The following is a 25,658-nucleotide window of genomic DNA, read 5'->3' as shown; positions in this document are numbered from 1 at the left end:
TTTACTGTACATTAAATTTACTTTGATTCTGGTCTCTTTAGGTCATAAAGACGCTGGTTTTCACAGCTGGAGCAGTTAAGAAGCATTATGCAATTGTGAGTTTACAGTTTAGTGAATAGAGTACTGGTCCCAGCAGGTAAGAAGAGAGAGGCGTAAGAAGAGAGCACAGATGCCCAGAGCACCGTCCTGACTCACCTTCGGCTTGCCGGCTTCTTCTCCCCGTCTCCGGGTGACTTCACACTGGCACTTGCATCTTTCTTTAACCGTTTTGCAATTCTTTCTCTCATCAGGTTCTTCTCATCATCCTCCATGTATCCGTCACGCTCTGCACTGTCGTCCTCACCATCCTGTAAAAGCTGAACGTGAGTAGAGTCTAGGCACTGTGTCCAGAGACTCATCTGAAATGCTTGCTGAGTTCTAGGCCAGGTTTGTTTAGTTTTGAGTCAGTAAGGTGTTGTAGATTCTTCTCCCTTTGGGATGACCCCTGAATTCTGCTCTAGGCAAATAAGATGGGATCCCAAAGATACTTAGCCCCCTCACTCCCAGCTCTTCTGTATAGCACCCGCTTTGTAGCACCCAGGGTTTTGTGTCTATACACAGTGCTATCTTTATCCCAGCAGAACTGTGGTTCTGGAGGCAGCTGACCAACACAACATCAACTAGGAATTGATTCAAGAAGAGGCGGGGTGGGGTGAGGGGGTGAGGGGAGGCAGGGCGCTGCACTGAAGAAGCTGAGATTTAAGCACCTTGGGATAACACTACCAGAGTGCTCCTCACAACAGCAAAACCAAGCCAAACCAACCCCCCTTAGGCTCCTATAATCTAAGACGCCAATCCCTACTCTTAGAAAGCTTGGCACCTGAGCTATCACCTTCTCCCTGACATATGCTCCTTGAGTCATTGTGTTTAACCTGAAACACTCTTATTCTAGATATACAGATGCCTACTTTCTTCCTGCCCTATCCGCTTAGTGATATATTTCTTGACTGAATTATTAACACAGAATTAAAAAAAAATACTACTAATAAATAAAACCTTCCTACCTCATATTCCCCTTCCCTCGTATTTCCATAGCACTTACTATTTACATGGTTTTTGTTTCTCAGACAATTAAGGAAAATACACCATGACAGCGAAAGCTCTGGCCAGCTGGCCTACTATTTCTCTTTAGTTTTAAAATATCTCCCAGCGATGCTGGAGGAGAGAGGGGGAGAAAGAAGAACTACAGCAAAGGTGTGCTTTACCTCCTGTGGTTCTTTGGGCTGTGGAGCCACAGGGAGACAGTCCTGACTTGAGGATTAGGAACCCCACAACAGTGATTTTCAAAGGCTGGTTCTCAGACTTCCTGGATAGTTATTTGTTAAAAACATAAAATCCGGGGGCTGGCAAGATGGCTCAGTGAGTAAGAGCACTGACTGCTGTTCAGAAGGTCCTGAGTTCAAATCCCAGCAACCACATGGTGGCTCACAACCACCTATAATAAAATCTGATGTCCTCTTCTGGGTGGTGTCTTTAGACAGCTATAGTGTACTTATGTATAATAATAAATAGATCTTTAAAAACAAACAAACCATCAAATCTACCCAGGCATAATGGCACCTGCCTTTAACCCTAGCAGTTGGGAAGCAGAGGTAGAGGCAATCCTTTCTTCCAGAGTTGGAAGCCAACCTGGTCACAGAGCAAGTCTAGTTCAGGCCAGCCAGAACTAGACAGTTGAGATCCTATCTCAAACAAACAAAAACAACAAAAACCAAAAACAACAAAGAAACCCACATATGAATATACATTTATACATTGATTTCCTATGTAGAAAGTGTCAGCACAGAATCAATCAGATTATTACTTGATTACTTATAAGTACAAGTGTTGTTGCAGACTTCATGAACCAATAATCTCTATGGATAAAAACTTCACACCTTTGGCAAGATACTCAAGTTATTCTTAAGCACAGACCTGTCATGTTTGGGCCTCAGCAGATATAAAACAAATCCTTTGCAAAGTCATAAGATTCTGTTTGTGAGTGTAGGACACTTTCTGGGGAAAGGATCCATAGACTAAATCATTCCTAAGCTTTGGCATCTAAAGGTGGTTAGAGCCTTAAATGACCTTACTCTACCCAAAGACTGAAAAGCAAAGCCATATCCCAGCCCATACTATTGTAACCAGATGCTTCAAGATAACTCATCTCAAAATATACAAATTGTTAATTCATTTTCATCTACCACGCACTCTCAAGCCTGTTCTCTCTTGTACCTTGCTAACAAGGCCACTAAGCCAGAAACTATGGTTATCTCAGACTCCTTCCTCATCTCCCTCCTCAAAGCATTCCTCCTTCAGCAACTTCCCCATAGCTCCCTTTACCCTGCTTCCTCTCATGGGTCATCTGTAATGTTGCCAATGATGCTATTTCTAAAATGCAAAATTGACCACAGCACCTTTCTCTCTAACCGATAGATACCCTCCAACTGCTACTCATTATATTTAAGGTGAGACCAACTCCTGACCGTGGCTATGGCACTGTGTAAGCCTGCCAACCCCTCCACTCTTCACTTCCCATCTCACTCTCCCTGTCACTGTCCTCATCACCTGTCCCACCAGGACAAACTGGCACTGGCAGCTCCTTTATGTCCTCTGCTCACTGCTCTCACAGCAAGTTTCTCTAGACGTTAAAGCTCAGCTTGCATTTCCTGAACAAGACCTAATCTGTGCTCAGCTTTAGAGTATGCGGTACTCTCCCCGAGTTAATGTCTAGTCTGTGCTCAGCTTTAGAGTATGCGGTACTCTCCCCGAGTTAATGTCTAGTCTGTGCTCAGCTTTAGAGTATGCGGTACTCTCCCCGAGTTAATGTCTAGTCTGTGCTCAGCTTTAGAGTATGCGGTACTCTCCCCGAGTTAATGTCTAGTCTGTGCTCAGCTTTAGAGTATGCGGTACTCTCCCCGAGTTAATGTCTAGTCTGTGCTCAGCTTTAGAGTATGCGGTACTCTCCCCGAGTTAATGTCTAGTCTGTGCTCAGCTTTAGAGTATGCGGTACTCTCCCCGAGTTAATGTCTGGTCTTCTATAAAATACAACAGTTTCCTCTCTTTCAGGAATGTTTTTCTCACAAAATCAAATATTCACTCTCTCTACTATAGCTAATCAGAGAACCTGTTCTTTGATACCGAAATAGGAAATCTCTGTACATACTAAATTACATACTTTCTTTTGAACTGTGCAATGCCTTCATTAATAGGCTTTATCCTAACATAGTATTTATAAAATTTGAAAAAATTAACATTCATATAACACAGAAAATTTTCCTTGTGCTTTTTTAAATGTTCTACTATATATTGATAAATGAATTATTCTTAATATAAACAGTGAATTATACCATATGTTAATTCCCCAATAACTTCACAGGGAAACCAAATGTATTTAAAACTGCATCTCAATAACTGAGTAGTTAAATGATGTACTTTAAACTTCTATGCTAATTTGGCTCCCTTCTAGCCCCAGCCCATGATACTTGCATGTGATTACTGATTTAACTCTTAGGACTCCTTCTGCACGGCTCCGTCCCTCTGTCCTTCAGCTGCATTTGAAGCTCCCTCTCCCCTTCCTCTCCCTAGTAGATAGCGAGTGGATATCCCACCTCTTTCTTTATTCTGCCCAACTACTGGGTGATCAGCATTTATTCACATAATAAATGGTAAGAACTGTTTTCACAAACTTGAGACAGGAGATTCTTGATATAAGCATTGAAATAAGATATGAGGGCAGAAAAATCACCATTTAAATAACACCAGGGTAAGCTTTACACAGTGTACAAAAATATTATGCCTACACACACACACACACACATATGTGTGTGTGTGTGTGTGTGTGTGTGTGTGTGTGTGTGTGTGTGTGTGTGTGAATGCATACTTGCCTCAGCTTGAATGTAGAGGAGTCAGTTGTCTCCTTTTCCTCTGAGGGTGGGGAAATTGAGCTCCTATTCTTAGGCTCCAGAGCAATCACCTTTACTACTGAGCTATCTCACTGGCCTTTCTTTCTGTTCTTAACATTGCTAGCCAGTAATAAAGGTAAAACCTTAAAAGAGAATCTTCTGGAATATGTCTGAAACAGGAATGTACTGCTATAACTAATCCTCTATGTACTTCACATAGAGCATGCAGGATGCTCACACATCACATTTAAACTTCTAACATAATGAAGTTACAGCATTTGAGCTTAAGATAGTCCCATAACATTATGTGACAGAGAAAAAGCAGAGCAGATATTCACATATAAGATTGCAATTCTGTAGGGAAATTTATAAATCCATTTGGAAGTAAATATTCTAATAGTAAAAAATGATTTTCATTTTTAAAATTGCAATTATACTTCTATGTTTTGTTTAAAAAAGTAATTTGTTTGTAGAACTTTGACCTATTTGTAAATCGTTGTATCTGTAGTAATACTAAAATGAATACTCACATCTTCTAAATCTCCTGTTGCATCATCTTTTTCACTACAAAAATAAGTAAAACAAATACATTTTAGCTTCAAAGTGAAACTAATAAAAGGCTTTAATTATCTAAAGTGTAGGCTAGTTTTCTGGAATTACTGTTCTTTTTTTCACCACAGCATTCTCAGAATGGCACTGTACAACAGACAGGAACATGCTCAAATGAAGCCACCTTTTATAAACAGAGGGAGAAACATGCTACTCTATTAGCAGATACAAGAGTTCCTTGGATTTTTTTTCTTTTTTTAATTCAAACATCTACTACCAAGGCTGTTCAATCTACAGAAAGCAATTTTCCTATAGCTTAAAAGATGCTGGTTAAAGAGACCAAGTCCTACATGTTAAAGGATACTAAGAGAACAACAGTAATTTGAAATCCGATTTTTTAGAGATGAATTGGCCTCAGTACAACAGTATTTTATCTCTGTGTGAGACAGGCCAATATTTCATTGTAATTAATACACTTAACACTGATTCACCTCCTACCTCTCAGAGACAACAAAGACAATTAAGACAGATTTCTGTCAAGTCTGAACATTGTGAGAATTTGTACAGCAGATGTGCCCAGAAATGTGGCAACTTCTCCCAGTAACCTTGCACTCACATGGTCAGTCATGATACCAAACAAAACAACGAGAAAGACAGTTAGCAAGGCACTATGGAATTAAACATGAAATTATTACAACAAACAGTTTCTGGTAATCAGACTAGCCTACAACTAGTCACTTATCAAAATGCTTTATTGCTTTGGCTGGGCTTAAGAAAATTAGTTTATGAGCTCTGATTGTTAACAAACCAAGCAAATGAGAAGAAGCCTAAAGACAGGAGCTCAGGGCCATAGCAGCACTGCACTAACCTTTCCACTGCTGGGACAGAGCTTAGATGCGGGTCGTCCTTGAGCAGGTCATGGCTGCTCTTACTTCTCCCCTTCATGCTCTGGGAAGGAACAAACAATACAGCTGTGAGTAGGGAATGAAAGGTCTTCCAAAAGGTAAGCTAACACATTTCCATGACATTTAGCAAGGACATAGTAGGATTAGTAAAGGACGAGTTTCTGAATATAATCAAAGCTTTGGAAACAGAAATCCTTCTATTAACAGAAAATAGGCTTCTTACTTATTTACTTTATTAATCTTTATTTATTTGTTTGGTTTATATGACACAGTATCTCCATCTAGTTCTAGCCTAAGATGGCCTAGAGTTCTCTATGCAGCCCAGACTAACCTAGAACTCATGATCTTTCTATGTCAGCATCTCTCGTGCTGGGATTTTAGCCATGCAACACCACTCATGGCTCAAAAATACTTTTTTAGGATCATTTTTCCCAAGAAAAAGTGACATTGTTAAAAGTAAGTCTGTGGCTTGTCAGATCTGAGTGTCTATGATTCACATACAACTGACTAACTTGTACGACCCACAGATAAAAACAAGAATTGAGATAAATACTCACTCCTATCCTTTAACATACAGTAATACACCACATCCAGGGTTGGCCTCTATCCCTCTCTGTCAGCCTCTTAATTGACAAGACAGACAAGGAAAATTACACCGACAAATAGCAGGAACAAGATTGTGATTAAGGTTCATTGCAGTGTATATCATTTATTAGTAATGTTAAGATATTAAGTGAGTTCTTATACTCCTGAAAATCACAGATTTTACTTTTATTTATGTTTTTAATTATCTATTTGATATGTATGAATGTTTTGCCTGTTTGTATGTATGTTTATCACATTCATGCCTGGATCCCTCGAGGTCAGATCACCTGGACGTAGTTACAGACGACAGTGAATTGCCATGTGGCTGCTGGGAGCCAAAGTTGGTGCTTCTGGGCAAGTGCTCTTAACCACTTAGCCATCTCTCCAGCCCTACAGAAAGATTTTAAACGTTCTTACAACAGCATGTATGTGGTATGTGAAATGGGTGTACGCTAACAAGCTTAACTCAGATATCCTACTGTATATACACATGTTCTACACAATATATAATATATATATATATATATATATATATATATATAATTTTATATGCCAATTTAAGTAAAAAAAGTTCTTCCCAGGTGCAGTGTTGCATGCTGTAATCCTAACCTTCAAAACTTAAAACAGAAAAATTGCATATTTGAGGCTAGCCAGGGCTATTTAGCAAGACCCTGTGTCTAAAAGTTAAAATTTAAAAAAGGACAAAGAAAAAAAAAAGGAAAAAGAAAAAAGAAAAGAAGTTCCTATTGAGCTCTCAAATGAAAACTCATTTTAGATAGCTAAAAGAAAAAAGAATAAATTTGTTCCACAGTGATTTAACGTAAGACTTGAAAACAGGAAGGAGATATAAATTAAGCTGAATGACCATTCCTACTCTAGGTTTTCCTTAACTTTTCAAATGGAGTTGGCATGGAGATAGAAGATCAACACAGCAGATTCTGAACATACCCCTTCCACTATAAGTAAACTACTGAGGCTGAGAAAGTAACTGGGAAAAATGGAAAATGAGTAGAGTCTGAGACACTGGGATGGAAGTATGACTCTCTTTAATGCAAATTCTTCCCAAATGACCTACTTTAAGATCATTATTTGGCTAAAGGGTTTAGATGCTGAAAACAAGACTAAATACACTTAGTGAGTTCTACATAAGAAACTTTGCAAGGAAGTCAAAACAACCAAGAGCATATTTAGAAATGAACACTAACTGGCATGGACCTAGAACGTCACACTAAAAAATACAGACGCAGCAAAATAAAAGAAACGAGACAGAGTACAGGAGGGAAGGAAGAAGGCAGAAAGAGCTAAGGGGCATGCTGACAGGGATAACACTGGTCCACAGCCTCTAACTGAATGACAGTTCATTCATGTGGTGACCTCTCCAGGCCGTGTTGCCCAGCATTATAGGCAACACTGGTCTAGATGGTGTATTGTTTGTAGATGGTTAACTTAGGTCAGTAGTCTTTGTGATGATCTTCCATAACGTGAATGGACTTCATCCAAGCACGTGAAGGCCTTAAGAGCAAATGTGTGTAAGAATTCCCAGACCAAGAAGCAACATGAAGATCATGCCTAGGTGTCCAGAGTGCAGTTTAAGATATACAAACTATTTTGTCTTGTCCTACATATTTTGGACTTATTGGACTAATGTACAGAATTTCAAGTATCCCTATTATGTTTCAACTTAGAGTTAAATAAATTAAAAAAAAAAATCAGCCACAGATTGACAAGAAAGCACCTTTTGGGCAAAAGTATTCAATTAGCTCTGAATCCACCTGACAGTGTTATCTTCCAGATTGCATTTCTTCCTGCGCCGTAAGAATATCATGAGAACGTCAACAGAGGGCTTTTCTGAGCCTGAGATATGGTTATTACAGCACCGTTCTATCATGCAATCCAATCTGAAAGGAAACAGGTCAGTCTGGCAAGTCACTTAACCTGGGTCTCAGTTTCCGCAGCCATAAAGAAAGGAAGTTGGACTAGATCCCTTAGAGCTATAAAATTCTATGATTTCAAAGAGGTTTTCATCAGGCAGAGCATAGATACTGAAACAATGAAGAGAAGCTAATCCACGTGGGAGAGACACCTTGTCAGGCATACAGGAGTGAGGTCAAAGAGTATGTGTAACCTCACACTGATAATCCACAAACCAGAGGGGACTCGGATTTCTTCTCCCACATACAGTAAAGCCTCAGTTCAGACCTTAACAATTATTAACTTGCAATCTAGTCCTGGAATAATGATTACCACTGAGGAGTCATTGAAAACAGAAACCTGATAAGCAAGTGAATAATGAAACAATTATTTTTAAGCCTTTTAGACATATTTAATTTCATGCAAGCACTGAAACTTCAAATTGTTCTGTCACTAAAGAAGGACTCACTTGGCTTTGGCTCTAATTATTTCAACACTTAGAAATAAGAGTAAATTTTAAAACCACTTCTAATATTCATCCTATTCTTTTTTCTTATCAAGATATCATTTTACCAAAAAGAAGGAAAATGAATTTGAGTCAAGATTATGGTCTGAAAATAACTGTACATAAACAAAGTAAACACAAATAAAATTAAATGTGGCTTTTCTCCTGATTTCTGAGCAGCTTTTGTCCTCTAAGGCAGTAAATCTCAAACTGTTTTTGTGGTTTTGTTTTCTCAAACTTAACCGCTCGCTTGTCTTATTATACAGTAGACAGAACACATCAGTGGGCTGAGAGAGCCGCAAGTTTCCAGGGGGGGCAGCACGTGTTCCCCAAGCTCGCTCAGGCCGCGCCTTAGGAAGGACACTGGCAAGGTTTCTCGGCAGCTCTCCATGCTGCTTGCACAAGAGGGTGGCAGCCTCTATCTAATACCTGTGATCACAATACAAACCATTCAGATCTTAAGCTCAAGAATAAAATACTAATTGTAACAGGTAATATACTGCTCTATTTTAAGATAGAACCTTTAATGGCATCTTTCAGGACTGTATAATGTATTAAAGTATCTCTATTCACAACCTTAGCAGGTACATACTACTTTTACGTTACACAAAGAAAACCTGAGCATGAAAGCCATCACTGAAGATCACAGTGTCAGTGGGAAGAGGGCTCAGTGACACTGAGTCTAAGCTCCTGCTACTCTAAAGTCAATTCAGAAGGGAACAGAATCTACTCCCAATGAGTTCACAGCCCAGAACTTTATTCAGCTATTAAAGCAAAGAATATAAAGTCCAATGCTGGAGTGCTATACAGCGAGAGTAGTCACATCCTTTCCTTTGTAATAAAGCAAAAGAAAAAGCTGTTTGTAAAAGAATTGCAGGATAGCATGAGCAACAGACATTAGATTACACTCAGAACAGATCTACAAACACTGTAAAAGACATCTAGAACGGATGGCATTTGGGATGTTAAACAAATATATCTCTAGCATCTAGAGGTGGACCAGGAAAACTGCTAACAGTGATTCACACAGAGCCCAGTGGGTGATGATGCTAGTTCTCTGCTAGGAATGCCAAGAGGATAGTGATAGTGATTGATAGTGATAGTGATACGATAGTGATAGTGATAGTGATTGATAGTGATACGATAGTGATAGTGATAGTGATTGATAGTGATAGTGATAGTGATAGTGACAGTGATACGATAGTGATAGTGATAGTGATAGTCTCAGTGCTCACTCACTTCCAGGAAAAAATGCAGCTCACACATTTGGAACCAAAAGACTCTACAGGTATTTTCTTTGAATACAAACATCACAATTTGTTCCTGTAAAGTCTCTAGATGGCTTATGCTGAGACTCATGCGTCTCTGGAAGGGGTTGGTAAAATAAATGGTCACGGGGTAATATACAAGAATCTACAGTTAGACACATGGTTAGTTCCAGCTGTAACTTCTTGCTAGGTATGTGAATTTGGACAATTATAATTCTAATCCACAGGCATTACTGTGTACCTTGTTTTCCTTATGAATAAATCCAAGTATTTATATAAAGAAGGGTAACAATATCTATCTCTAAGGGCTGTATTAGGAATTGAGAATTAATAAAGCAAACACAATATATGGAAATAACATTTAAAATGAATATTAAGTAACTGAGTCATTAACTGTTATTATAATAATGATAAACACTATTATATAGCAAAATAAAAGACAAACAGTAACTAAATTCTATTTATAAATTTGAATCCCATTCAAAATACTTTAAGACTGGTTTCAACTGACAGAAATGTACAAGATTAGAAATAAGTAAATGCAAGCTATGCTTCTTTGAGGGGCAATCAACCCAGAATCTGCACAAACGTCCCTGCGAGCGTTCAGATGCACAGTCGCCATGCCACGCCGGTGAGAAGGCACACGTGCTGCTCCAGGAGAGCAGGAGACAGACATGCGAAGGGCAAAGGAGAGGCTACCTGGCTGACTCGGTTCACCTCCTCCTCCTCCTCCTCAGCTTCTTCTCCAAAAGAAAGCAAACTAAAATTTCTATCGAAAAAGAAAGAAAATTCAAGAGAAAAGTTAGACAAAAATCATAAATACCTCACTTTTAAGCAATAGCACAAGTTTCTAAGAAGAAATACACTCTATTTACACAGTATTAGTCTTCAGTAGGAGGGTTCCAGGATCTTGGAGCAAAGGGCTTGGCCTCAGACTGCTAACACTTCACCTAGTACCCCCAACTAATGACCACAGATTTACTCCGGGTATTAGCATAATGAACTCGCTGACACATGACAGAAATAAGCTTTTGATAGTCATCAACGCTGGGAGGAAAATAAACATTAGGGATTATAGAGATGCCCAGCAGTTAAGAGCACTGACTGCTCTTCCAAAGGTCCTGAGTTCAATGCCCAGCAACTACCTGGTGGCTCACAACCATCTATAATAGGATCTCTTCTGGTGTGTCTAAAGACAGCTCCAATGTACTCATATAAATAAAATAAATAAATCTTGAAAAAAAAAGAAAGAAAAAAGAAAATAAACATTAATAAATATAGACCCCAGATGGCTCAGCAGTTAAGAACACTGACTGCTCTTACAGAGGTCCTGAATTCAGCTCCCAGCAACCACATAATGCCCCACAACCATCTGTAATGGGATCTGATGCCCTCTTCTGGTGTGTCTGAAGACAGCTACAGTGTACTCATACGTAAATAAATAATTCTTTAAAAAGAAAAAAATATATATATGTATATGGAGAGAGAGAGAGCACTACAGATGATTAACTTACTTTAATATCTGAGAAATACATTTTAATATTTTAAAGCTAAGAAACACAAAAAGTTGATGGGTAGAAAATGTCCTAGATCTTTCAAACTAAACAACAACAGAAACTCAGGTAAGAGAAACTCTAAGTTATTAAAATACTCTCTTGAGTTTTAGAAAAAGTAAAACATTTGGCAACAACTGAGTAATTTTTTAAAAATCTACATGCAAGCAATGACCATATAACATCCCTAACACGCTGCTCTGAATGAAAACAATAGGAAATACATAAGGAACTCAGACTTGTCATCAGGCTAGACGGTAACATTGAAACACTGTATCCTAACACGGTGACAATGACCTTTTAGCATCAATGAATCAGAATAAGAAATCAATCATGGAATCAAAGATTATCATACTGACACAGAAAGTGATTTTGCCACAAGACAGGTACTGTTTGTTGAAGTACCGGGCTCCTATCGGTCAATTTATTAATGCAGCTAATAAATATATGTATATATATTTATTAATGTATTGACCTTGCTGGAGCCCAGTACACACTAAGCATCTATACTTCTGTGTCTTATATGTACCCCTCTCAGTTCACCTTCCTGATAAGCAGGTATTGTGCTCATTACAACTGCCTCTATATTTGCCATGGGCAAACAAAGCTCAGAAAGACTGATAAACTTAAGAACTGGGTGTGGCGGGCCCATGCATAGAACTGTCTGAATCTAACACTGAAATAGGATGCAGCAATTCAGCAAAATGGTAAGTTGAAATCTAACTCTATTATTTTTAATAAAACAAAAAAATTAATGTAAACAATATTGGTATAAACTACTAAACTTTATTAAAAATAAATTACTATTTTAAGACAGTATCTTTAAGAAAAACAAAATAGTGAAGGAGATAGTTATGTTTAAAAATATTTATAAAAAGATCATACTAAATAGCACCAAAGTAGATGAAACAGAGTATGCGCTCCTCTCACACACATTAAAAGTATCCTTTCCAGTGTTCTCGCCTTCCCAAAGTCTTTACACTAACTTAAAAATGAGTAAATATTTCTCAATAACCCAGCTATGGGTTATAAGCTATAGTAAATACTAAGTGTTTATTTATTAATGCATGTTATATGGCCATATAAGATGGTATTTTTTAGCTTAAGTTATATAATGTCATTAAATGTAAAAACTGTTCACTTTAACACAAACATGCTCATAATTCTGTCAGCACTCAGGTTCAAAATGACATTCCCTTCTTTAGTGAACAACCATTGCAAAAACCGACTGACTAAATAAATTAGTGTCCCGAGTGAAGTGAAGGTAAATCTCTCTATTGGGATTACTTTGTGCCTTTGGGTTTCAATTTCTTGACTTCTTCTTCTGGCTTCTCATTCTTGGGCTTTTTAATTTCCCTTGGAATGATGTCATCAAAAGGATTAAACAAAACCTGTGAAAAGAAGTGTTTTGAAGGTATTATTCCAGGATATTTTTTATTTTATAAAAAAGTGAAAAATGACAGTGAAGTTTTCTGACATCAGCATCTACTTCTTCCCGACATAAACACACTTTCAGCTGCCTCGCTGAGTGCCCCAAAACATTATGTTCTTTTAAGTCAAAGAGACTCTCCCTGATACCTATTTTACAGGAGGAAAGCCGTAAGGGCCCAAGTCAGACATTTGGACTCTGAATCAAATGCTCCTAAGGGTTACGTCACTTCCTCAATAAAGGTAACTCTTAATTTACCTAGAATCCTAGTCTTTGAGCAAAGACACATAATTCCTTTAATTCACAGCCTAATTCATATGACTTGAGCTTTTCATTCTTTAGATTATCATCTAAAGTTTCATATTGGAATTCAACGCCTTTAATTTTAAAAAAATCTGCATCAGAAACTGCTTTATCAAATAGACAGAAATGAGCCATGGTGTTTAGTATAAAGCCTTTACCTAATGGTTTAAGGATGCCTCTTAAATGGCGCCACACAGCCATGCTCCTACCTCACAACTCTTGACTCTATGTGGATTGCGGGGTCTTTCTTCATCATCAATATCTACTTCTGTCAGGCGCAGCATGTTGTACACTGTATCTCCTGTAACCTACCACACAAAGACATAAAATGTGATGGCAAACATCTGTGTTCATCTTTTAAATAAACAAAGGAATTATAAAATATTTTAAATAAACAGTAGACTTCTGAAAAAGGTGTTTTAAAATAATTAGAAGAGAACTTTCCATTTAACTAAGAATAAGTACAGTTAACAATGATGGTGAAGCACACTTGATTCAAGGCTGGAAGGCACAGCTGCACTCAATTTGGGAGGGGGGGGCTCAATCTCTTATTAAACCATTTTTGATGTTTCCAATGTATATAATGTCAGATACTAATACTAGACATACAGTGTCAACCTTCTTACTGAGTAACAGTTCATTTAAATATCACAAACAAACTTGGACTTAAAGCAGCTTAAGTATTAACAATATGATAAATACTGAGCAGATTATTGTCTAATTTAATTTACACAAATACCCTAGAAGTGAGAATTACACTTTCCTTCTTGTACAAATATGAGGATAGAAACTCAAAGAAGTTACAGTCTCAACAGTGGGAGCATCTCTACCTATAACTGGTATGATGTACATCGTCTCTCACACGCCTAGATTATGTAACAGAGACTGTAAAACACAGTACAAGATTGGAAGCCAAATCTCATCAGGCTTTAAAAGAACAAACAAAGAGGCGGGAAAAGTTCATGATTACCAGAAAACCCTGGGTTAAGAGTGCAGCCAAGAACAGGACAATGTCTACTTCCTAGTGTGTGCTTTTAAGAAACAAGCAACAAGGTTACATCTCTATGGTTTGGGATGACTCGACTTCAGAGGTTCAGTTGTCCAACCTTACTAAATTGCTTCCCTCCTTTTAGCATCAAAACCCTCTTTTGCATAGGATGTAAGGAAACAATTCTTACTGAACCAGCAGAGGGAGCTAAAAAGCTATTCATGTCTACCAGGTCTAAGATTTAAATACAGAGACACTGAGATGATAAGAGGATGAGAGGAAGATGCATTCAAGATCCCTCTGTGAAGAGAACCACTGAAAATTCTGTAAGAAGGTCACCTCTCTCGTTTGCTGTTAAATGTGGGCAGGATTAAATGGACACTATCCACTGTAATACTTGTGGTAAAATGATAAATACTAACGCAACTTCCACTTTATATTTAAGAAAGTTCATCATTGGTAAACTTTAAACTACAAAATATTTTGGGCTGTTTTGTTTTGTTTTGTTTTGTTTTCCTGTAAAGCAGCCAGGCATGGTGGTGCATGCCTACCACTCAGGAGGTGGCGGCAGGAGGGTCTCTGAGTTCAAGACCAGCCTGGTCTACAAAACAAGTTCCAGGACAGCCAGGAACTACACAGAGAAATCCTGCCCTGCTCCCCAACCCACCCCCCCAAAAATGGAAAGAAAGAAAGAAAGAGAGAGAGAGAGAGAGAAAGAAAGAAAGAAAGAAAGAAAGAAAGAAAGAAAGAAAGAAAGAAAGAAAGAAAGAAAGAAAGAAAATGTGTAAAACAACACTGGCTAAGCGTCCATAAGTAGCTAATACCACTACTATGACTTTAAAAGACATATTGGGACCATGACAAATGACTGACCTGAAGCACACACAGCTAAGGCATCCCTTACAGTTCTTCAGAGTAGCAACATACTCCCTCATACAAGTACAACATTTTAAAGGCCACTATTATATAAGTTACCTGAAGGTACCATAGAAGCTTGAAGAATAACATAAATCAAAACCAAGCCCTTCCACCAACCTTTCCAAAGATGGTGTGCTTATTGTTAAGTTCATCTGCTCGGCCCAGAGTAAAGAAAAACTGGCTGCCATTATCATGTGGACCCGCATTTGCCATGGCAACCAGTCCTCTCCTATTAAAACGCAACCGTGAGTGAAATTCATCCTGCAAGAATGAAAGAGATTTACTGACTGTTCTCAAGTCATACCACCCTTCATATTCAATCAGCTACACAGCCGACCAGCAAGGCTCAGACAATTTCTAATCAAAAATACTGAAGCTTTATTTAACTGATTTTGAAGTACAATCAAATCCAAATTTACTATCTGTTCAATGCTCTTAAACCTGAATTCTGCAGCTTGCATGTTCTAAATATATTCAGCCCCATAACTATCTTCTGGAAGTCAACTTACAGAGGAAGGATGCTGCTCAAAGGGAATCAGAGTCTAAGTCTCATTTTCCTACTCACCTCAGAGTCCTCCAACCCTTTAAAACAGTCCAGTTTTCCCAAGAAACCCATCTTTGAGCCACTGTAAAGCCGCCAGCTATTGTTGCACATGTTATAAAGTGATGGGTTTCTTCTTGTTTTTCAATTCAGAGAATCTTCCATAAGTGTATTAATGTGATTTCACTGTGTTTTTAAAAGTCCTAAACCATTCTAAATAGATTCTTGTCAGAGACGGCATGAGTCTGTCTTAGCAGAGTGTAACAGTGCAGGGGTCCACTGTTGCTCAGTTGCTTTCTGTATTCTGAGAGCTACTCAGAACTTCCCCTCAGACTGAACACTGGAATCATCTATGACACACCCATCTAGCACAATCAGTGCCTTTTAAGCATCAGAGACTGTTTTTCTTTAATATATTAGCCTTAAGATCTGAATACAGTACATCTCACCAGGAGCCAGATAGACAAATACCTTGACTTTTGCCTTCTAGGCCTTCAGCACAAAGGCTTCCCATAAAACAAATCAGAAAGACTGCTTGGTAGGTAGTATTTGCTCTGATCTCTGAAAAACTTTAACTCCATTAACTCTGTATATTACATGAGACATTCTTGTGGGACACGATCACTTTTGAAGAAGCATTGCAAGTAAATTGATCTGACCTTGAATGGGGCTCCATAGATAGATTCTCCACCGGTCCCAGTGCCTGTGGGATCTCCACCTTGGACTATAAAGCCAGGTACAACTCTATGAAAAATGGTGTTGTCATAGTAGGCTGAAAAATAATATATCAAGTTCTAAAAGTTAGTATCACGTTAGTTATCATAGTTAATATACAAACAGAGTCACAAGATTTAATTTCCAGAATGCTAAATTGGCTTTTAAACCAAAACCTTTCCTCTCCACTTCTTATAAAACAATCAATTTTCAAACACTATCTGTTTCTACAGAGACAATGGCGGTTTGGTTTGGGGGGGGGGGGTTGTTTGTCTTTAATCTCCATAATTATCAATTATAAATTATTGTTTTTAAATTAAAAATAAGAAGTTTAATACACACCAATGTCTTTCAACTGGGGGAAAGAGAAGAGTAGCAATTCTGCACCCTGGGGGCAGTTATCAACATTTTCAAATATTTTTGGCTATCAAAACTGGGAAATACTACTGGCATCTTGTACAAGATGGCAAGAATACTGCTAAGCATCCTGAAGCCCAAAGGATTGTTTCTGCAACAAAAAATAGCCAATCCCAAAGGCTAGCACTGCTGGGGCTGAGAAGCCTAGGTAGGAGATAGCTCATTTTTGCCTCTTCCATTTCTCCTGATAGAAAATTAACTTAGTAATGTACAAAAAATATAAACCTGCAGATAGAAGTTCTAGCACTGTCTGTGCAGTCTCCTTTAAGTTCAATAAGTGAAATAATGTACTTTATTCTAATTAAATATCTAAGTGATTTTCAGAAATTATTTATATATAAAAATATAATTTCTAGTCACAAATATGCAGCATCAATGATATATGGTCTCCCTTAGAATGCCTTGTCTGAGACCAGAATCATTGAGAAGGAAAACACTAGTTAAGTATGACAGGAGCATAGGACATCCCCTAAGAAAACTGAAAATCTGTTGCCTTTTGCTCTCTTTTCCTTCCTTTGTAACAATTTTATATTTTAAGTCCAAGATTAAATCTGTAATTACAGATACTTGGGTTTTTCAAAGGATATGACCATCTTTCTTTTTTTTTTCCAACTTTTTTTTTTTTTTTTTTTTTTTTTTTGGTTTTTCGAGACAGGGTTTCTCTGTATAGCCCTGGCTGTCCTGGAACTCACTTTGTAGACCAGGCTGGCCTCGAACTCAGAAATCCGCCTGCCTCTGCCTCCCAAGTGCTGGGATTAAAGGCGTGCACCACCACCGCCCGGCTTTTTTCCAACTTTTTATTAGGTATTTACTTCATTTACATTTCAAATGCTATCCCTTATAACCCCCCCTCCCCTCCCCACTGAAAACTACACATTGTTGCTGCTATTGCTATACTGAACGGTGCATTGTAAGACTCAGAAACATTGTAACTTCTTCAAATCATACTCCCTAAAGATTAAATAGAGTTATCTGCATTATTTGACTCACCTAAGAAATACCTATCTTTTTACAAGTGTCTGCATGTATGTCTGCACACCACATTCATGCTTGGTGACCATGAAGGCCAGAGGCAGCACAGGATCTTCCAGAAGTGGAGCTGCTGCTGATTGTGTACCGCCATGCAGTGCTTGGGAATTGAACCCCAGACCTCTGACAGAGCAGCCAGTCTTAAATATTAAGTCATAAGCAGACTTAAGAGCTGAAGTGCTAAGCCATCTCTCCACCGGTCTTCTCAGGTTTTCAGTTAGTTAGCAATAATTTCACTAAATTCTTACCTGTTTAATCATTACGAAAATTGCTCTGGTTATCTCTACTTCTATAAAATTTCCATTCATTTCTTCTATCTTATAAAAATGGGAGAATATTTTTTTTTCTTTTTGATGCAGGTAAGCTTTGTCAGCACCCAACTGAACCTCATGCTTATTTCATTGCTGTATTCTGTCCAGATTCTTTCTGTTTCTTTATTCACCTGGTCCACGGATTACAATTTACCATTCATCCTTTCTGGTGTTTTTATGATTTCACTTTCCTGTAAAATTTGAGCTTCTTTAAACTTATTACCAGAAGTCAGACTTTTCTTTGTCTCATGTGTTTCTTAGCTTTGTTGACAGTTATTCTAACTAAACTACCTGTCTGATTTTATTTCCTTCCTGCCTGCCACAGCAATTATTAATAATGGTCTTTGCAGACCTGTTTTCTTTGTCTCATCTGAGGGACTGGATTCTTTTATCATTACTTCCTTACACTTTCCCCTGTCGTGATAGATTTATCTAACTTCTTCTATTTGGAGAACTTTGTCCATAGCATGACAGGACACTCTGGATTCTTGAATGCTTTGTTTCTGACACTACGAAGAGCACTGTCTCTAAAAATTAGGTCTAACTGGAAGACAATGACTTGCCACCACTGGAGACATTTAAAGTCGTATGTAGTACATTCCAGATGCCAACAAGAAACTGTGAAAACTGTATGAAATGTAAAGCTGCATAAACAAATATTCAAGAATAAAAAATACTAAGTGAATATAAAATTTTGCAAAGCTTCTTATAAAGAAAAATTACCATGTTATGACTCAAAGTGGTAATGAATCATGCCAGGTGGTAAGCTTTATGGAAAGCAGACTTTGAACAAAATGATAAAAATTGGCTTTACTTCCATAAAAAGAGGGTGAGAAACATTGAGAGAGAGAGAGAGAGAGAGAAAGAGAGAGAGAGAAAGAGAGAGAGAGAGAGAGAGAAAGAGAGAGAGAGAGAGAGAGAAAGAGAGAGAGAGAGGAAGAAAGCTAGCTAATATGGGGATTGTGGAAAAGGAAATGGAATGTTCAGGAAATAGAGGGAATGGCTGACTGGAAGCACATGACTAGTGGAATGAAAAAGAGTGGAAAGCTCGAAGCCAGGTCCTTAAAGATTCCAATATCATGTGTATGGACAGAAGGCAAAGAAATAACAGAGAAGAACAGACAGGAGGCAACTACAGTCATGGGGATGGAAGTCCAGATCATTTAGGGAAGAAACTGAAATTTGGTTTTGTGGTAGTTAACAGAAGTTTCCAGGAGAGAGAAAAATTACACCATTAGATCAATTAGGTACAAGAAGGGAGGAAATGAATATAGTTCTGAAAATAATAACCACTTGGCTAGAGACAGCACAGAGTGGGAAGGGTAACACAGAATGAAAGGCATGCTTTGGGAATGAATATCCACATTTAAAGAAGGAAAGATGGAGTGAGCAGCAATTCACAGAGGAGATCAACATCAGGTATAAGTTGTCTCCATTAAAAATGTAACAATTTATAGTTTATCTGGAGGAAAGTTGTTACTCACACTGCTCAGGTCCATTTGATTACTTACTACCTCTGCATAACACCTGACACAATGCAAAAAACATTGTAGTTTATTCTTTCCATTCTTTAAAAAGCTCATCCCTGCAGGGTTTTATCTAGAGAGTCTTTCTGTGTTGCCTAGGATGGTCTGAAACTCAAATTGTTTCTACATCTACCTCTCAAGTGCAGAAATTACAGGAGCAGCCCAGCATGCCCAACACACATGCCCAACAATGCCCAACTAAGGCAATTTTATTTCCAAAATTTCAATGAAGGTTACACTGACCTTCCAAACAAAGCTGAATGAAATTTCTGCATGCTTTAGGGGCTTCTTTTGACCACAACTCTATGTCAATATCTCCAGCCGTAGTTTTCAGTAAAACCTATAGAAAGATCATGACATCATATTAGGGTTTTTTTTTTTTCTCTTGATTGGTTATTCAACTTGCAACACTAACAAGTAGCATTTTCAATTTCAGAAATATTACAAACTCAACTTGGGCTTGTTATTATACTGAACAAATACTCATTACAGCCCAATCATCATCAGGCTATTCAATACATTATTTTCAAAAAAGCACTTACCTTTTCTAATCACAGAAAACAAACTCCATTCATTTAAAAACCAAGAGTACAAACTTAATTGCATTATTTCTAATAAAATTGGTTAGCAAATTATGAAATTAAGAAGTTAATGAACCCACTGAATTATGACATTATTAGACAATTTTACAATCATTCAGTTGATAATATCTTTAAACTCTACTTTCACATGAAAATCATGGTATCCCTAATTTGGATAAACATTTATTCTCTGTATACATGTTTACAGGTGCATACAGAGGCCACTGGTCAACACTAGGTATCTTCCTTGATAGTTCTTCACCCTGCTTTTTTGCATAGTTCTTCTACTAAACCTGGAGCTCACCAAGTCAACTAGACTGGCTGGTGAGCAGGGTGAGTGGTTCCCCTGCCTCTGCCACTCCATGGCCTTCACTCTGGGGTTTCACATTCATGCAGCCATGCCCAACTTTTCATGGGGACATTGGGAATCCAGACTCGGGTCTTCAGGTTTACACATCAAGCACTTTATCAACTGAGCTATCTCCCCAGCCCCTTGATGTTTTGTCTCTGGCTTTTCAGTTAAAGTCTGATAACCTTACAATCCAGTCTGGTCTCAAGCTAACCCCGGCTCCTGAACTTCCTGCTTCAATCTCCCAAGTGCTCAGATGACAGGCAATGAGTCCCCATGCCTTGTTCATGCCATGCTGGGGGCTGAACACAGTGCTTTGTGTATGACAGGCAAGTACTCTACCAACTTAGCTAAAGTCCTAGCACACAGGACTATTCTTAATCTAATTCTGGTTGTGACTTGCTAAAATGGTTATGTTTGAAAAGTCATCACCTCTATAATAGGTAGGATCATTTAATAGTCTCCTTTTAACTGGTTCATGGCAGCAGTTACTCCTTGGTAACAACCAGAACCTCCACTGGGCCCAGAGGGTTAAATAGCTTATACATCAACTGGCTCAATAACTACAAATAACAAAAAAGAATGTTAAACACTAAGTTTGAACTTCATGGTATAGTTGGAATCTTCAGTATCAATTTTTCTTTCTCACCCCTACTGTACAAATGTTAAGTAGTATTAATAATCTGTGGCCACCACACAGAATATTCTTTCAAATAAAGACAGCAGAGTAACTAAAACCAAATTGATCCTCATGAGGAATCTCTATATAAATCACACTTTTTTTTTTTTTCTAAAATTCCTTTGCCTTGTCACAAGTTAGTTTTGATAATGGGGGAAGTTTAAAAATCATTCAGGAAAACCCTGTCTTTTAAGGATGCCCTAGAAGGTGTAATTTGAATGAGAATGCTTTTCATTTCGTTTTGTTTTTTTTTTTTTTTGAGACAGGGTTTCTCTGTGTAGCCCTAGTTGTCCTAGAACTCACTCTGTAGACAAGCACAGATCAGTCTGCCTCTATCTCCTGAATGCTGGGCTTAAAGGGGTGTGCCATCATTGCCCAGTGAGAATGCTTTTCAACAACAGCAAGATGAGAAGGGTAACTCCCTCTTGTCTCCCACCAGCTTGTACATTTTTGCTACTGTATTTCAGGAGCCTAAGAAAGGCTATTATAAATTATGCAACACTAATGAATGCATTGCATCTTTAGGGACATTTTTTGGGAACACACAGATCTTTTACAACTACTCTACAAGAATTATGAAAATGAGAGAAGTGAAAATATCTACATTATGGTAGGATTTTTTTTTTTAACAGTTTCATTAACCTATAAAGAAGTATGAAAAAGCTAAGTATGGAGGTATGCACCTTTAATGCTAACCCTCAGGAGGCAGAGGCAGGCACATCTCTGTGTAAGGCCTACATGGTCTGTGGAGCAAGTCAGGTAAGACTACATAGTGAGATCCTGACTTGATTTCTTTTCCTTTATTACATTTTTTTTTATTTAATTGTTTTTATTTGTTTATTTTTTGTGGGTGAAAGAGACTACCAACTGAAGCTGGAATAAACCTGAAATGATACTAAGCACTATTTCTTGACTTTCCATAAGTGCTGACCTACTTCACTGTCCCTTCCTTCTATGCTTGAAATAAAACACGTTTTATTATTAGGGGGACTTAGGCTTTTCCTCTTAGCAACCTTTTAAAGAATTTTGTGAAGTTACAAAGATCATATTTAGAAGTAGTTCTGATTTTAATTTTGTAAAAACATAGCAATATTTATTGAGATATAATCTATAAGTAAATAATACTTATTGAGATATATTCTACATATCAATATGTCACCCTGTTAAATAGTTCCCTGGGTTTTAGAATTTGGCAGCCACTGCCACTATTTCCAAAACATCTCATTTCCCTATAATAAAGCCTTGACCCATTTCGTCCCTCTATTCCTGCTATCCTCACCTTTGGCAACTACTAATTTCTTTTCTGTCTGTATGGACATTGCCATCTGAACATTTCATATAAATGGAATCATACAAAATGTGCCCCTTTAGCCGGGCGTGGTGGTGCACGCCTTTAATCCCAGTACTTGGGCAGCAGGGGCAGGCGGATTTCTGAGTTTGAGGCCAGCCTGGTCTACAGAGTGAGTTCCAGGACAGCCAGGGAATACAGAGAAACCAAGTCTCGAAAAAAATCAGAAAACCAAAAAAAAAAAAAAAAAAAAGTGCCCCTTTGCATCAGATTTCTTTCACCAAATATGTTTCATTGAAATTAGAGAGGTCTGTCTTCCAGTTCTGTATATTTAGGCTTAAAATGGTTGTAAAACCTCAGTAGAGCATAAACAATGGCTTTATAATCTTAATGACAAATATTTCAAGACAGAACAAATATTTAACACAAAGCTCATTTTACCAATAATAAGTAGAAACATGTATTCCCAACAACCTTCCTAACTTGGACTTGACAGATTTCTCATGCTCTCTATGCTTCAATGCTACCGTTTCTTTTTCTTTTTCTTTTTTTTTTTTACATTGTTTCTTGTTTTTTGGTTGTTTTGTTTTGTTTTTTTGATTTTTTTTTTTTTTTTTTTTTTTTTTTTTTTTTTGAGACAGGGTCTCACTGGGGCTTTCTTTGTAGACCAGCCTGACCTTAAACACACAGAGATCCATCTTCCTCTGCCTCCGGAGTACTGGTATTAAAGGAGTGTATGGCCACACCTAGCAAGTTGTTACCTTTGTTTGTTTTCAAAACAGGGTTTCTTTGTATAATCCTGGCTGCCCTGGAACTTGCTTTGTAGACCAGGGTGGCCCTGTACTCAGAGATCTACCTGTCTCTGCCTGCCAGGTGCTGTGATTAAGATAAGCACCACTACTCCTGGCCAAGTTTCTACAGTATTACTGTTATCTTTAAAATGACATTTGTGAAAGCAGGTTTAGTTAATCTAGGTACCATGTAACTAATAATTAAAACTTAGATCATAATATTAAAAAATGACTGACAAGTACCTGGACTCTGTGTGATTTCTTTTTTCTTTCATTCCTTTTTTTTTTTTTTTTTTTTTTTTTTTTTTTTTGGTTTTTTCGAGACAGGGTTTCTCTGTGTAGCCCTGGCTGTCCTGGAACTCACTTTGTAGACCAGGCTGGCCTCGAACTCAGAAATCCGCCTGCCTCTGCCTCCCAAGTGCTGGGATTAAAGGCGTGGGCCACCACGCCCGGCTCATTCCTTTTTTAAATGTGAGTTCTGTAACATGTGTCTTTAATCCCAGTGCTCTATGGTGAGCCAAGGAGACAAGAGGTTCTCCAGAAGCTCATGAGCCAGCAAGGCTGGCACAGGCAGCACCACACAACAAAAAGACACTGCGTTTAATTAAGCTGAGAGAAGATAAGGGCCATCACCTAAAGTTATTCTCTGAACCTTCACATGTGTGCAGTGGGACCAGCATGGAACAAGACACAGACACACACAGACATAGACACGCATACACACACACACACACAAAGTTTTTAAAATACTCGTTGTCAGAAGTGCTTTTACTCTGTGGATATATCAAACCATTTCCTACAGTAAACAACTGTTTCCAGCACAGCCAAGGACTCATATGAAACCCTGTTTTAGTTCTTAAAAAAGAAGTCATTAGAGTCAAACAACGAAATGTGCCCATGAGGAATAACAGTTTAACTCCACCCTCACCTATGCTTAATACCTCTCAGAAGCTAAAGAAACAGTATTAATTCATCTGCCTAGCTATTCTTTCGTAGTGTATGAACTCTACTATATGTAAAGCAATGTTCTAGGTCAGTGGTTCTCAACCTTCCTAATTCTGTAACCCTGTAATATAGTTCCTCATGTTGTAATTACCCTCAACCATAAAACTATTTCCAGCTATTTTATAACTGTAATCTTGCTACTGTGATGAATCCTAATATAAATATCTAATATGCAAGGGATCTGATATTCGACCCCTGTAAATGGGTTATTCCACCCAAGGGGTCATAAAACACAGGCTGAGAACCACTGCTCTAGATGCTCATCTTCAACTCTATAGTGTTTGCTTTCTATATAGGAAAGAAACCAAAGTAAGATACTGTTAAATCCTGGGAAATTGCTGAGACTCAGGGCATCACTGAGATGTGCTATTTGATAGGCCTCTTTGTTACATTTGAACAGGTAAAATAGCATACTAGAGAAATGAACAGCAAACGTGAAGGTCCTGCATTGTGGAATGGTCTGTCTATTTCATCTCTACAAGCATTTAATCATTAAAATTAATATTGTCCTCTAGAAATATATAGCTCAGCATAAAATCTATCAGGGAATCTACTCCCATTCCTACGAAATAATATTCCTCACTCCTCCCCTGCTTCTAACTGACAGTTATCTCAAAAGATAACTCCTCCAAGATGTTTTCCCCATCATTTCCTGTTTTTCCTCCATCACTGTCATGGCAATATAATCTCTTCTTCAATACCTCCCAACCAAAGGCAGGTGTGTTGATGCACGTCTGTAATCCTGAGATAGGGAATTAGCAGCTAACTATATATATATATATATAGCTATATATATATATATATATATATATATATATATATACACATATATATATGTGTGTGTGTGTGTGTCTATAATATAGACACACATATAAAGGTAGAGTACCAACCTTTGTATCATTAGCACCTAGTAGAGTGCGTGATGCCAAGGAGGCCTTCAATGACTGTAGAGAATGCACGATCTCCAAGTTAAACAACAAGCAAAAGTGAACAATCTCAAGATAAGTCTTAAAAACAATAGACACTAGAAGGCGCTCACGTGAGTTGGATCAAGGAAGTTAAGGGGTCAGAAGACTAGCGAATAGGGAGGTTGCCCAAGAACTCTTTCAAAAATATGCTGAGACATGTCACCGTAAAGAATATAAATGCAACACTGGCCATAAGCAGGGTGTGGAGAAGAGTCCTTTTGTCTTTCCACCTCTAAGATCCCCGATAGCTGCCCCTCTCTGCCCGCCCCCAGTCAGGGTGTCCAGGAGGCGAGGCTCTCACCTTCCCATTCGTGGGCGGCTCCTGGATGTAGATGTTACTCATCTTGCTCAGTGCTCAGGACTCCGCTCCTTAGTGTGGCCGCAAGCGAATGGCGGATCTCCGGCGAGGCCCACCTGCTAGCACACAATTCTTTAACCTGGGTCCTTGGGGGAAAACTTCACTCGGTCAGAGTCGGACAAGACAGCCGTACTAAGCACTAGTTACTCCCCAAACTAGCCCCTTATGGACGCCGCCATGTTGCTCCCGGACCGGAGCACCGCTAACCCCGGGAGGGGGGACTTCCCTGTCCTTCAGGAAACTAGAAAAGACTATAGGACCTCT

The 25,658-nt window shown here is 38.3% G+C and overlaps 1 protein-coding gene across 3 annotated transcripts in view; it reads right to left on the bottom strand.

The window, feature by feature from the left end:
• Positions 1-25,644, bottom strand: part of Cwc27 (CWC27 spliceosome associated cyclophilin) — a 201,230-nt gene extending 175,586 nt beyond the window's left edge. Inside the window, exons 1-10 of one of the 3 annotated variants that reach the window (XM_085830866.1) lie at positions 25,338-25,644; positions 19,619-19,715; positions 16,038-16,150; positions 14,955-15,098; positions 13,141-13,239; positions 12,487-12,590; positions 10,346-10,415; positions 5,341-5,420; positions 4,454-4,487; positions 196-347 (exon numbers count right to left, since the gene is read on the bottom strand). In XM_085830866.1, coding sequence (XP_085686992.1) covers positions 196-347; positions 4,454-4,487; positions 5,341-5,420; positions 10,346-10,415; positions 12,487-12,590; positions 13,141-13,239; positions 14,955-15,098; positions 16,038-16,150; positions 19,619-19,715; positions 25,338-25,379 — 935 coding nt within the window. In that variant the 5' untranslated portion in view covers positions 25,380-25,644. The remainder of the gene's footprint in view (positions 1-195; positions 348-4,453; positions 4,488-5,340; positions 5,421-10,345; positions 10,416-12,486; positions 12,591-13,140; positions 13,240-14,954; positions 15,099-16,037; positions 16,151-19,618; positions 19,716-25,337) is intronic. The other 2 variants (XM_029485019.2, XM_021180317.3) reach the window with 2 other exon arrangements.
• Positions 25,645-25,658: the final 14 nt, after the last annotated feature.

Source organism: Mus caroli, unplaced genomic scaffold (genome assembly GCF_978045245.1).
Source record: "Mus caroli unplaced genomic scaffold, Mus_caroli_1 scaffold_15, whole genome shotgun sequence".
NCBI classification, from domain to species: Eukaryota; Metazoa; Chordata; class Mammalia; order Rodentia; family Muridae; genus Mus; species Mus caroli.
Note: the sequence above shows the minus strand (reverse complement) of the source record. Positions and strands in the feature narration are given on the sequence as shown.